This window comes from Drosophila nasuta, chromosome 2L, assembly GCF_023558535.2.
Source record: "Drosophila nasuta strain 15112-1781.00 chromosome 2L, ASM2355853v1, whole genome shotgun sequence".
NCBI classification, from domain to species: Eukaryota; Metazoa; Arthropoda; class Insecta; order Diptera; family Drosophilidae; genus Drosophila; species Drosophila nasuta.
Window position 1 is genome coordinate 17,233,768 of NC_083455.1, and position 14,891 is coordinate 17,248,658.

Genomic DNA, 14,891 nt, shown 5'->3' on the forward strand with positions numbered 1-14,891 from the left:
GCGAGTAATATTTAATGAAATATTTTTAAAATGCCACAGCTTCAAAAATAGAATGTAAAGAGATAATCTCAGGGCTGGGTGACTACCTCAAAAGGAACGCAGAAGAACCAGGTGTTGAACTGTCCTCAGACTTGACGTATTCAAATAAGCACACTGCTGAAGAGAGGTCTACAAAATTGCTAACGACATTTGTAACGCTATCAACTTGCTGGTATTAATGGTAGTATTAAGAATTTAAAAATAATGTATTTAGTATTCATTGCCATATTCAATTCTATTATTTAGTTGAAATTGATTTAGACAGAGTAAAAATTGGCCATACAACATTTGCCACGTCCAGTTAATTAAAGTGTATTGAACATTCGGTTCATAAAATCCATTACTGTTTGTCTTTTTCTGTTTTGGGTTCGTGGAACAGATCGAGCCACTGACCGACTTCATTATTTGACTTTAGTCCAACACAAAAAAAAGGCGCAAAAATGTCAGTAAATACAATACGTAGGTGTATATGTATTTGGCTACTAGGAAATAGGTCCGTGATGTAGTCGATGTATGTATGTGTGTGTGTGTGTGAGGCAATTTTCATGCATAAGCCAAATGGCATTGTTGCTGTTAGGACTGTTCGCTGGACGGGTCCATCGTTAGACTGTTGGACTGTCCGTTTATGTCGCGAAAACTTTGGTGTCCTAATCTGCTGCCTGACTTGCATACTAATTTGTTTGCTTTTTGGGCCACTTCTGTCCCGGTTGCCATCTCCACTTCAGCTTCAGCTTCGGCTTCTAACTGGGACTCACTCTTTTTAGATGGTTTTCTTTGCCGCCTTTATGGTCTCTCGCTCTCTCGTTTTGTTGACAACCCATAGATTATGTTGTTGGCTTTGGCTTTTGTGTGTTGTTGCCCCAAAAGCCGAAAGCATGTTTCGCCTGAGTATGTACGACTATGTACTTATGTATCTGTGTATGTTTGTGTGTGTGTATAGATGTATGTGTGTGAAAGCTCTCAGTGTCATGTTCGCTCGGCTTATGCATTCAGTTTGGTAACGTCCTTCAGTATCCTGTACTAGAGTGTCCCGTCCTGTCTGTGAACACCATTGGTTGCTTTGTTTGTTTGTTTTGCTTGCCCCTCCGACGTCTATAAAGCCTTGTTTAGCTGCTTAATTTTTCCCTTTGTCATGTTGACAGCCCTTCGACAGTGTCTCCCTTTTATTTTTTTTTTTCTCTTTTTTTTGGGGTTCTCCGCTTGGGTTGATTTCGTTTCGTTTGCCTTATTTTGCGCACAATTTAATGTTATTTAATTGGCATTTAAGTTTATGAAAATGTTTGTGTTTTGGCTGTGCGTCCACAGACTTCAGACACGACCTCTCAAATAATAATAATGTCGAGGTCAGTTTTTATCTAAGGGTTGCGCGTGTATTTCTGCTAACTTGTTTATCCTTGAAACACAATTGCCAGGAGTTGGTGTTAATGCCTTTCGGTTGTTAAAATTAAAGTGATGCTTGCAAAATAAAAGATAAAATTGTAATTATATTAATATTGATTTTCATAGTTTTGAAATTACTTAGTTTAAGTTAAATATTAACGAACAATATAAAATAATCTCATAAATAATAAACATTTAATATTTTTTCTAAATTACACCATCGTTAGTTTTAGTGCTTAACTGAAATGTTAATGTAATGTTTATTATAAATATTTGAACATTTCTTTTAAATCAATAAAATGTTCATCCTAAAAGTATGCATTAAATTTTGTAACTATGGGATGCAATAATTACTTTTAATTTGACGTCCTAAAAGTATGCAACACTTTCGTACTGATGCTAGTTACTATTGTTCAATTACTCTCAAGCTGTAAAATGTGTGAAATTAATTCAGCCCCCCTAAAAGTATGCAACAAACAATATGTACAATTTTAGTATGAAAAATATGCGCATTGCAGAAACTGTGTCACAAAACCTTTATAGGGCGACTGGTGTTAGCCATACAATAAAAATGCAAACTCATCTTAGATGATACCCCACCACCATCAACCCCTCCCCCTCATCATCCACATTCCGATGATGGCTTCGTTTACTCACGTCAATCTCAACGAGATCCCTCGCAAAATCCCACTGTGAGCAACTGAAATACCAGGCGAACATAATCGAGTAGCAAGCGGATCAGTGTAGAAATGCAGCCAAATATGCCTCGCTGCCATTGGTCAATTTCTCTGGCCGCGTGCTCTTGGATGTGGATCCTAAGAGCGGGAATATGAGAGCTTGCACCTGATTGGTCAGAATTAATCAAGTGACTTTGACTACAGCCACCTACTAATCACTTCTGTTAGCCTAGTAGAATATATGAAATTACCATAATGTTGACCAATATTTCTAGCGAGGATCAACTGAGAACACTGCGATCCTCTCAGAGCGATAATTTATGTTCGACTGGTACTTCATTTCATGATTTGGCGATTTTTACTTGTACGCGAAAGCTCAGATTGTACAGGAACAACAACCACATCCTAGAGCGCAACTAAATAATGAGCTTTTATTAACTGTTACAGCTAAATGTTTTTTCCAAATTTTAATTCAAAACGTTCTTTTAATGTAATGAATATCAATCAGTCTTATATGATATTTTGACCATTACCCGTAATATTTTTTAAGGACACGTATTCCTATGTTCGTAAGAACTAACTCTGTCAATAATCGATCATCGCGATCCAACACTTGACCAGAATAACTGGAGATCCACAAAGAAAAACTGGCAGGATAATAGACTTCAAAAATACTTTGTGTTTGAAACAGGAATCTCAAGGATCTAATTGAGATAAATACTATTTTTTGTATCTTAAAATTAATTATTACTTACCAATTCCAATTAGCATTTATAAATGTTAAATAGCCTCTTAATTTATTTGTAAATTTTCTATTTAAGTAATACAAAAGATCAATCAAATGTATTATTATTTATTTTCCTCAATTTAAAATTTTAAAATTTTCATGGCGTAGATACAATTGTTAAATTTTTATACAAACTCAATTAAATAAATCGACCTGAAGTTAATTTTCAGTGACATTTTGACCACAATGTTAACCACAATATTCAACAATATTTCACCAGAACTAAATCTTATTTTGTCGTTTTTTTAAGCGCTGCTGTTCGCTCCATTCTGAAATTTATGGTGCAATTTTCTATTCGTTGTGCAGTCGCGATGCCTACAAATTTTATTCGCAACCAAATTGCATTGGCCTTTGGTGTCGGACAAGCGCTACAAAGTTGACAGCAGGACACAGGATGCACAATCTGAAAATAATAAAAAACGGAATAGAAAAAAGTTACTATAAACAACAACGACAAGGACAATGACATTTAAAAATTCAATTCGAAAATGCAACTCGGAGAGCACACAGCACAAGTTTTTTATAACACACAAAACAAAAATTCTTGATATTTTTTGTTCCAATGAATAAAATTGGAAATTACTGAACTGCTGCACACACATGGGACACACAACAAATTGTCTCTCTATTTTCATTTAGAATTTTTTGATTTTTAAATAATATTTCAGAAAATCCAAACGTGTTGTTTGGTGCACATAATACTTTATTAAAACGATCATAAATATTTTGTAATTATTGCTAAAGGGACGGGAAGGAAGGAAAATATTAATGTAGCAACTCTGTTGCCGTGTCAAAGTGATTATGTATTAATTTATGTCTGTTTGTGCAGCAGTTTTTGGTTGGTTTTTAGTTTGTTGAGCGAGCAGAAGCAAATGCAAAAATGCTGTAATTAAAACTGCGCTCAGATAACAATCATTATTCAGCTGCTGGTGCTGCTGGTGCTGGCCGTAATGGGAGTTTTCATTTGGTCAGCAGAATATTACGCATACGCCATGTGAACGACGTAGTGCGTTTTAATTGCCGCTGCGTGCTTTTATGAAGTGCACATAAAATGTTCGCAACGAAGTTAGCTTTTGCACACCATCGTAAATTTGCAAAATGCTTTTTTGTGAGTTCCACATTTCGAACACTCAATGCGAAGCGTGTCAACTTTAGCGACACGCAGAAATTTAATCAGCTATCAGAGTCACTTAAGCGCTGCACTACCAGTCAGCTCTTTGTCAATTTCGATGTCTTGCTGACACGACGCCAAAGGGCCACTTTTTGGGGAATCGAAAGTCCAAAATTGCTGCGCACAAAATTGCAGCATTAACTGAAAAACTAGTGCTGCTTCTGCTGCTGCTGGTGCAAAAACAATTTGCCAAAGGATAGAAACATTAAAGGCTTCCAAGAAGGCAAAATGAATTCAAAAGGATAGTCGGACTCTGTGTGCGTGTGTGTGTATGTGTGTGAGTGCTATCGAAGGCCACTCGCAAGCTGCTGCTGCTGCTGCTGCTGCTGCTGTTGCTACTGACAGTGCTGGCCTTTGCTGACCATTATGCTCAAGAGTTGACTGCATAAATTGCTGCTGCTAGCAAGCTGGCGTTAGGCTTAGCGCCTGAAAGTATGCAGCATATTGGACCTTGTTTGAGCATATGACTATGCATATTTGAATGGCAATTTCCTCGACTTCCCATCACAAAACACGCCTGCCCAGCAGCCACGCTGTCCAGCCGAGCCGAGCGGAGCAGAGCCAGTTATCGATGCAAACCCAATTTCATTGTGTTTACTGGCACTTTATAGTGTATCCAGTGCATCAGTATCAGTTTACAGCATCAGAGGGAACTTGTCTTTCCACTGAGTATACGCATAATTGCATTTCGCATTCATTTCCAGGCCACCAGCACATTTGCCTTAGACTTTATTTACATGCTGAAAAAATTGCAGATGTTAATATACAGCTGTTGCCAAGCATTTAACGATGTTATAACATTCATCCATAACATTTCAATCAATTCAATCGCAAATTTCACTTCCGTATCCGTTTTCCGCAATTTATTGATCAACAACAACAATTGCGACGGCTGTGCAAAAATGCATTTAACAATTTTCACACTTAAACCACAGAATTTTGTTAAATTCACATTAAAAATACATGGCCAGCAAATTGGCAGCTGCAGCAACAGCATCAAAATGTCACTGCGAATTCCATGAATACGCTTACGCGTCCGCTTAACCAGTCATGTGGCACGGGAAATACAACTGAAAGCAGGAGAGAAAAGGAGGAAGAGGAGTTGAAGGAGGAGGAACAGAAGCACGATGTGGGGTAAAAGTGCCAACAGTGGGCAGGTGAATGGCTCATGTGATAACAGCGTTACACGACATTGCAATTATATATGTAAATATCCACATGCCACTCCGCGTTGCATGTGTGACAACTACATATATGATGTAGTGTGTACTCTCATAGACTGATGCCAAAAAAAAACGACGAATATAAATGGGTCAGAGCAAGAAGAAGAACGTGTCGTGCCGCTTTCGACGTGTCTAGTTAAAGATAATCATTTCTACTGACTGCTTAAGTGGTTGATAATCAAGCGACAACTGACAGTAATTTCCATTAAACAATATTGAATCGTAATTCAAATTTAAACCAAAGTAAAAAAGATGTTAATTTCTCAGAGCTACTTTCTCGACTTTGAGATACCCACTCCTAATTTCTAATAAAAACAAGTAAGAGTACACTTGACTGTGAGATACCCTGTACCCATTTTGAATAAAAGAAATATATTTTGCGGTATTTTTTTTAATCAAAATATACCGCATATACTGCAAAAATATTAAAAATCTACCAAATGATATATTTGGCATATCGATATAGTACCGCATTCAAAATATACCATAGACGGCACAATATACCAGATTGTCAGCCAAAGCCACTCAGACCCCCAACAAATGATGTCGAAAAAAAAATTATAGCTCTATCTCTTATAGTCTCTGAGATCTAGGTGTTCATACGGACAGACGGACATGGCTAGATCGTCTCGGCTGTTGATGCTGATCAAGAATATGTATTTTTATAGGGTCGGAGATGTTAGATTAACACATTTCTAAAAATCTAAAAAAAATAATTTAAACTTTGAACTTTAAACTTGTATGTATATGCAAAAACATCTCCACTATCGACAAGATTTCAAAAGACTTATTAAACAAAAAAAAGTTTTAGGACTAACGAATAAAGTATGTATCTCAAGAGTCTCTGCTTGAAATATTAAACCAAATCGCATGCATCTAAGTTCGAAAGCGAAACCTTTAAAAGTTGTGGGTATAACTAAATTTGCTCACACATTCAACTCTCAACATTGTAAAGCCTATTCAAATCAGCCGCCAATTAGTCGACACTGACGCAGTGCATCATTTGATATGTAAGTATGAGCATCTACAATGATTGTGCTATTGTCCCACCTTCCTGCCCGCCCACTAAACAATTGATCAGATGATTGTCTATTCAATAATGCAAATACATAGACAGCTTTATGCCCTGGGACAACACAGTATGCTAGGGCTGTTTAATTAGGCAGCTTGTTATGGAACCGTCTATTGTAGAAGCAACATTTAATTATGGCAATATCTGTTTTCGATGTTGTTATTACAGCTGCGCTTCTGATTGACGCACTGTGTAGGTGAGCTGAAAGCCCGTCTCCGATGCATTTGTCTGGGCATCGCTCGAGAAGTGAATAACAAACGGAGGCCGGGCGATGAGTCTGCTGCCCGCCGGTTGATTGCCACAATAATACGTGGGCTGCAGTGCCTGATTATTGGCCACATATGAGTTGGCTATCATTAGATAGTCGGCAGCTCGCCCCAAGGTTCTCACCGTGCTGTGGCAATCCTCATCGTAGCCAGGACCAAGTGCATCCCCTGTCGATTTTGATAAGGCAAAGTGATCCAAGCTGAGGCTGTAATATAAAAAATAGTTAGATAAGATTATGGATTAATCGATTTATGTTCACCTGATTTCCGTATTTGCGGCACCTGCCACACAGATGGCATAGCGCATGTTGGGCATGTAAATGCCACCTGCAAAATTGAAGCTAGCAATGCCGCCCGTTGTGCTGCGATAATACTGATCACAGCCAAGCGGTGCTAGCAACTCCAAATCGGCTGCTGATGGAGCCGTCAGTGTCTGAATGAGTTGGGCTGCGGGGCCATTACCCGAATTGCCACCAAAAATGGTGCGTGGCAACAGATTACTGAAGAAAGGCAGCATTGTGCGCACTGTGGGCACGTTCGTCGATTGCTGCTGTTGCTGCTGCTTGGCCATGGCCAACGTGTTGGCCGGACACTCGAGTTGAGTTAGCGTCAACTGCCACGTTGTCGATGGTGAATGGCTGGCGAGGCTGAAGTGCAATTTAAGTGCCTGACCCCGTGGCAGTTGCACGTACAAATGCTGTCCGTTGTTGCGGCCACAGAGCTGAAAGCGCTGCACTTGCAGAAAATCGGCACACTCGAGCACTTGGCTGCTCGCATTAAGGCGCGGCTGTGGCAACTCCAGACGCTCAATATCGATGCGCACTTGACAGACCTGTGAACTCCATGCGGCCACCTCGTATTGGCAGCTATCTAACGTGCTTAGTTCCCTCGCCGCTGGACTGCGAAGCACAATGCGCTTTTGCCTTATGCTCGTTCTCGCATTGCATTGCAGTTGACAATCGACGGCAGCCAGACAGCACAGTTGCAACATCAGCAGCAGCTTCATATTATATTTTTGTTGTTTGTCAGGTTGTAAGTTCGCGTTGATTTAATTTCAAAATATTACCGTGCAGCGCCTTTTATCGACTTCGATAACAGCAAATATCTCGCAATGATAACTGCCATTGACATTCTCGTAGTTAACAGATAACAACACAGATGTGTGATAATAAATTGTCTCAGCATCTGGCAACACAATTCAAATACGAGCATTCAAGTATTCGTTCTTGTATTCACACCTTTTCTACTCGCATTCGCTCTTGTTCATTCCTTCGGCTTGTCAATGGCAACAAGTTGTCAACTTGCGAAATATGCTGCGACAACAACAGATGAGTCAGCGACGTCTCACATGCTTTGTAACAGCAACAATAGTGTCTGGCTAAAGCACAAGAGGTCATGAGACAGTGACAAGGAAAAACCAAGAACCAACATCATTTAAAGTTAAAATAAATTGATTTCCATTTCATTCAGCTTTTATTAAACACCACACACTTTTCACTAATTTGTATGTATTCAAAATTAAGATAAACAATATTAATTTCTTTGTTAACCTTCTAGACCCTAAGGGCTTTTCCCACTTTCCAGGTAAAGAAAAATTCTTAAATTCATATTACATTATTATCATTCATCGTTACATACTTCAGTTCAGAAGCCACAAATCACTATCAATTAGTTCAATAAATTTCTTCCATGCTTTTGGAATGTGGCATTAAAGGGTTAAGAAACTAGTATGTATTATCTTATATCACTAATCTATTTTGCAAATTGAACTCTCTTCCTCTTGACTCTAGTTTTAATCTATTTTACAAATTGAACTCTCTTCCTCTTGACTCTAGTTTGAATTATCATGTTGACATAAACAAACATGATTTAATCTAATTGTATTTTAAGAAACTACAATAAAAATAATAAAAATTAGAAAAGTTACTATAATTATTTACAAATGTTTGCCAATACAAATAATAATTCAAAATAAAATGTTTTACGATTATCTCAAATTAAAAATTTTAAGCACTCTCTTGAGCCAATTTAAGTTTTCAAAAAAATAGTTATACAATAATTTGTGGTATTTTTTCCAATAAATAACCAAGCAAGATTCTTTAGATAATTTTCAAAGTTTTCCCCCCTATATCTTAAATACCAAAACTATAAATTCCAAAATCATATAAATACCACTTTATTTGGTCATGCTTTAAATAAAAATTCATTGGCCAAACGTTTTATCAATAAATGCCATAAGCAAGTTTTACGCACATTTTATGACACACACAGACACGCTAACTTACACACACACATACACTCGGGAGCAAACCAATAACTGCTGATGTGAGGCGTTTATGGCAGTCTTACACCTTTTATGGCTGCACACCGCACCGCACCACACCGCACATCACACCGCTTCGCTTCACATCGCATCGCCCACCTCAACATGGCAAACAATAAAATGCCTGGCATTTATGTGCACATATTTCTGATTGTGTGTTAAAGCTGTATGCTGAAGTGTGTGAGTGTGCGACTTGTGTGTATGTGTGTGTGTATGTGTGTGTGTGTGTGCGATGTGTGAGTTTGGTCTTAATTCATTTACGCCATAATTTGTGGCATAGCTGAGGGCGCAACTCCAAGTGTAATTAAAATTAAACAACAGAGCTACATGTGCAAAGAAACTCTCTTAACGTGTACCGACATTTTAAATATAGAAATATTAACAAAAAAAGTAAAAAATGTACAGTCGAGTGTGCTCGACTTTGAGATACCCGCTACTCATTTTGAGTAAAAGCAAAACAGTGCGGTATTATTCTTAAGATATACCAAATTAATATATTCCTAAAATATACCGAATGCTTTTAGGCATATTTGTATAAAACTGCATTCAAAATATACCTTAGGGTACTACAGATACTAAACTTAAGTTTAGTACATATGTACAGAAAATCTAAACTCTATAATGCCCATCTATTATATTGGTAACGGGTATAAGTGAACGAATCCAAAGGACAAACGACACGCGTTCCAACGATCAGGTAATAAGAAAATTGCATGTAAGGCGCGATTAACATATCAAAAAATAATGTTTTACAGCAAAGTTTTTCAGCTTTTCGCGCATTTTTTGCTTAGCATGCGACAACAAGCTGGCAAAAATATAATGCACACACCATGAAAAACATTCGCGTTTGCGTTTAAGTTTCACAAATTTATGACCCAAGTCGAAGCGCAGCAAAAAACAAGCTTCAAAATTCTGCAACAGCAAAAAAATCGTGCAGCCTGCGCATAAAAATAAAACTACTAATAAGTTAAAACAAAACAACAACAACAACAACTACAGCAAAAATTGTTGAATAAAAGCGAAAAAATAACGAGAAAAAATTGGAACGAACTGATGTCGTTAGTAAAAGTAAAAATAAGTACAAACGAGAAGAAATTGCTTGCACTTAATATGAAGAATATTTGATGCTCTAAAGGAGAGCTCATGAATTATACGGAAATATTTATGAATTAAATATGTTACAGATTTAATGACACAATATTTAAAATGTTTGAAATTTTATTTAAATTCAAAAAATTTTCCTAAATAGAGGAGAGTTGTATGAGAACTTAATAAAGAGTTCAGGAAATCATAAAAAATATATGACACAATATTTATATTATTTGATATTACAAGAGTTTTTTCAAAACTCTTAAAAGTTAGTTCTGTTAATTTTTTTATAAATATCAATTAATTAAAGATTGAAATCGGAAATTACATTTTTATATTTAATATATCCATTCAAGTCTATCGAAATTACATTATTTTAATGACATTAATTGTTAAATTTACATTGCCTTTCACAAAAACTAAGCCATAACAGCTGAAATATAAGTAAAGATTGTAGCTTCGTAACAACAATAAACAGTGCAATTTACACTAAAAATGTCTCACTTTCTTTTGGCAGCTGGAAGCAAAGTTTATGCCCAAATGGTATCACCTTTTTTTGCCCGAGGGCATTCAGCAAAAGTTTAGCAAACCGCAGCCGCAGCAGCAGCAGCAGCTCTTGCTCTTATTTATGTCAATGTTTTGTTTTAGTTTTCGCTTTTTTTATGATTATTATTGCAGTTGTTGTGGGAGGAAACAGTCACTAGCCTAGCTAACTGCTTGCATGTCGTACCCACTTGTGCTACCTTTGAACTTGCAATGAGCGAAGAACAAAGAAACGACGACGAAATAAAAAAAAAAACACCGACGGAGACTAAAAGTCCGTGTCTGGGTGTGGTCTCGGCCCTGTTTTATGTGATCAACAACATGTTTTGTTCTTACTTAAGTTGTTCGTACTGTGCTTGAAAATTGCTTCAGCGAGAAATATAAGTGCAGGCACGTCAAAGCCAAACACACACACACACACACACACACACACAAAACACCAACACAAAAATGTTGGCAAAAGTTTTTTGTGCACTTTTCTTGTTAGTTTTGAATAACCACCTCATAAAAGTAATACACCAATGTCCTTGTCCAATGCAAATTGCAATCGTTGTGTTTGTTTTATTTCACTTTTCTTCTGTGCACAGCTTGAGCACAATGGTAAAAGTTTTTCGCAGCAAAAGTAGGTTAAAAGCGTCTCTCTTGCCGATGAATCAAAATTAATTGACATTCGATTGGCTGGCAAACAGATTGCACAAGCTGATTATGCGAATTCAAATACATATATTCGTGTACTTTCTTCAAATATACAGAGTGTTATACTGCCACGCCCTCTAATCATAAGCAGCTACATCATCAGCAACAACAATAACAACAAGCTGAACAACAACAGGCATCAATGATGGCGCCATCTAAAATGGAAATCTACCGGTAACAAGGACATGCATATTTTTCCACCTTGTGTTGATTTCCCTTGCCTCTGCATGTTTCGCAGTTTCACCATATTTGCTTATCATGTGAAATGCATGCAATAACAACGGCAACAACAACAACAATAACAATAACAAGTACAATATGTATGGGCGACGTGTTGCTCAGTTAAGAAAAACTAGCTGTTTCCGGTGCTCAAACACAGCGCCAAACTGATTGCAACACAAGCTAAAAAAAAAAAAGGAAATAAAAATAAAATGAAGATGGCAGCACTTTTGTTGATTTCGCTATAAATTTAAATGCAATTGCAACAAAAGTGCAACAAATAAATAGACACAAATGCGTTGTGTGTTCTCAGCAGCAAAATCAACTCTATTCTCTCGACGTAAACGTAAATTGCTTGAAACATTTTCGCCACAATTGCGTCAATTTTCAAGAGATTTTGCAGTGCAGAATGTGCTGGTAAACAATAAATGTAGCTGTTTTATTGTTTGCCGGAAATGTTGACAAGCGCCACGAAAACAAATCAAAAACTTCATGTAAATAAAATGGGCATAAAGTGAGCTTCTGTGAAAACTACTGGGAAACTGTTAGGAACTTCAACAGAATCTGTTGCTTTAGCAGGGCTATGAGGAAAATTGCAAAACTGTTTTTCTATTTACTTGTATTTAATTTAATGCATTCTGATAAACTTTCTCTCTGTCTGTCACTTTGCCTGACAATTTGTTATTGCCTTTTCTCCACACCCCCTTCCCAGCTAAAAACTTTTGTCCACTCAGCAGCAACAATTGAGTCTGGCTTACACTGCGTATGCGTATTATTTATAGTAGTGCATTTATTGTTAATGCGCTTATGCGACGCCCTTTTCTGTGTATAAAATAAATGGACATTTCGACCATATAGCATTAAAGAATTATCGTGTAAATCTTTAAAAGGCCAACAGCACTCATCATTCAGTCAGAGTTTAGTCCCTGACATTTGCCAGACAAACAGACACAGACTTATTTATGCGCGTCGACTGCAGCCATGGATTGACTCAGAGCAGAGAGCAGAGAACAGAGAGTCGAGTATAAACTGCTGGACGTGATGGCAGCTTCTGAGTATTTCCTTCATATTGTGGGCGAGTGTGTGTCGGCGACTGTCAACGACAGAAGGCGGCACCCTTGTCTTAGTTAACCATATGATGCACTTCCAGAGACGACGACGCACAATATGTCTTTGATTTCCGTTTATGCTTAAGTTCAAGCACATAAGTCAGGGGAAAGTTGTGGCACACGTCCAAACCTTGAATGCTTTGAAGTGCACTCGCATATTTATGCAAGGGCATTGAATTGGCTCTCAACGCAGCTCAAGCGACTTAGCTTCAGTGTGTTAAATAAATAAATAAAGCATTTATTTAAATTATTGGCAATCAAAAGTAACATAAGCAATTTTATAAAGCTTTATTTGAATACAACTTTGGTAAATAAATATTGAAAAATTCCTCAAACTTATATTGATTGAGTTAATAATCGCCTAACACAGATTTAATCTTTTATGAATTGCATGAAATATTATACATTTAATAAATTCTTAAAATGCTGAAGTGTCTTGTCATTTTTGTTTATCAAACAGATTTCATAAATATTCCTTGCATTGAAAAACTTTAAAAGATATGCATTTCAATTGATTGGCTTTGAAATCGTTTAAAAGAATTAAATTTCTTTAAAACCGTAAAATTTAAATATTGTTCTTAATAATATTATTGAAACTTCATGCAATCTTTGAAAACAAATTGCATGAGCAAATTGTCAACTATAGATTTGACTTCGTTCATGATAAAATCACATGAATTTACATTTATTCATATTTATAATATATGCATATTGCCAATAAAGTCAGCCACAAAATATTGCAATTTTAGTGAGCCAGGTTTTTGCTTTTATCTAATCAGCGTTTTGTTGACTTTTTCTGTGAACACACACACATCGACATAGACATGGACAATTTGTGTTGCATGCATGCATGAAAATATCTTGAAAATTTTGTATTTATCTATGCAGATGTCAATTAATTGATTTGCCAGCCAACTGTTTGCACTCACTTAATTGCGGTGCAAAAGTAATAAGTGCTAAAATGCTAAATAGTAAATGGTGAATGGCCAAAGGGAATATATTACTATGAAATTGTACAAAATGTTAGGCAATTTAAAATTTGCAACAATTACGCTTAATACGAAACTGTCTGCACGTAGCGCAAATAAAGTCACAATACTACAGCAAGCCATGCGAATTTATATATGCAGTCGATGTAGGAGGCGGCGTAAAGCCAACAAGCATACATTCAACCAGCTGGACAACACGCGACGTATACTTAATACACACGTATACGACGCGTGACTGCTGCACTCACTCGTTGAGTATTTTGCAAAAGAAATCAACTTAAAATGTGCAAATTGTTTATATTTCCAAGAAGACCAAAGAAAACACATTGCGAGATGTAATATTTGCACTCACATGCTGATGCTGAGCTGCAGCAAAATGCTTGAACTCGTGTAAGTATGTGCTGGACATTGAATAAGATTAATGAAGGTTTTTGTTTATGCTTCTTGTGCGGTCTTCCAGCCGCCTGCTGCGGTATCGCCAGCCGACCCGCAGAATGTTTCGCCCAGTTGTTGCAAGCAAGCTGCCAGGAAGACAGACAGATGGACGGACAGCTGAGCAGCTGGCGGGCCATGTTCGGTTTGCTGGGGCAGACAAAAAACATATTTCAATGATGATTTTTTGGGTTGCACTCAACGAAAAAAGCAAACAGCAAACGTTTTGGGCGGCAACGCAACTGACCCACAAAGCACACAAGCACTCCCACAAAAAGCGAGAACCAAGAGACAAAGAGAGAGAGAGAGAGAGAGAGAGATAGAGAGAGGGTGAGAGCAATGTGAAGTGTGTGAGGGAACAGCAGAAAGAAGCCACAGACAACTGTCACATGCATGTTACGAATTGTGACAATTTGGTTAATGTTCTTGTAGATTTTTATTGGTCTGTCAGTAAAACAATTTCAAATTCTGTTTTCAATTTGTTTTCTTGCGAAAAAAACTTAAAAAAATATATAAGATAAATAATTTATAATCAGTGCTCAACACTTGCAACTTATTCACAATATTTATGTGCGATCTCATTTTTCACTTTAAAGCTCCTTAAAAAGCCAACAGTTGTTATTAATTAAGCATTAATTTCATTTCACCAAACTTTTCCCCCTTTTTTTCCTTAGTTCGTTCGCGCAAAGTTGCGCTCTGCCAACGATTTATTCCAGTCGAATGCTCGCACACGCTTCATAGAGTTTTTCTCTTTATTTTTGCCAGCAATTTTTTTTTAGGTAAATTATTCGCACAGCTCGAACGAGAGAATATAACTCATAATAAACACAAAACCGCCAGAGTGAAGCCCCAGACACCTTTAATTAGAGTTGCAGT

At 37.1% G+C, this 14,891-nt stretch overlaps 2 protein-coding genes across 3 annotated transcripts in view; both read right to left on the bottom strand.

Annotated features, from left to right (window-relative positions):
- Positions 1–2,969: 2,969 nt before the first annotated feature.
- LOC132799004 (ring canal kelch protein) overlaps positions 2,970–14,891 on the bottom strand; it is a 59,390-nt gene continuing 47,468 nt past the window's right edge. Inside the window, exon 6 of one of the 2 annotated variants that reach the window (XM_060811103.1) lies at positions 2,970–3,286. In XM_060811103.1, coding sequence (XP_060667086.1) covers positions 3,113–3,286 — 174 coding nt within the window. In that variant the 3' untranslated portion in view covers positions 2,970–3,112. The remainder of the gene's footprint in view (positions 3,287–14,891) is intronic. The other variant, XM_060811105.1, reaches the window with a different exon arrangement.
- On the bottom strand, positions 6,396–7,973 carry LOC132799008 (uncharacterized). The gene is made up of 2 exons (XM_060811109.1): positions 6,876–7,973; positions 6,396–6,821 (listed from the first exon to the last, which is right to left on the bottom strand). Exons 1-2 carry the CDS (start codon positions 7,619–7,621, stop codon positions 6,512–6,514), a joined length of 1,056 nt encoding a protein of 351 aa, XP_060667092.1. The 5' UTR covers positions 7,622–7,973; the 3' UTR covers positions 6,396–6,511.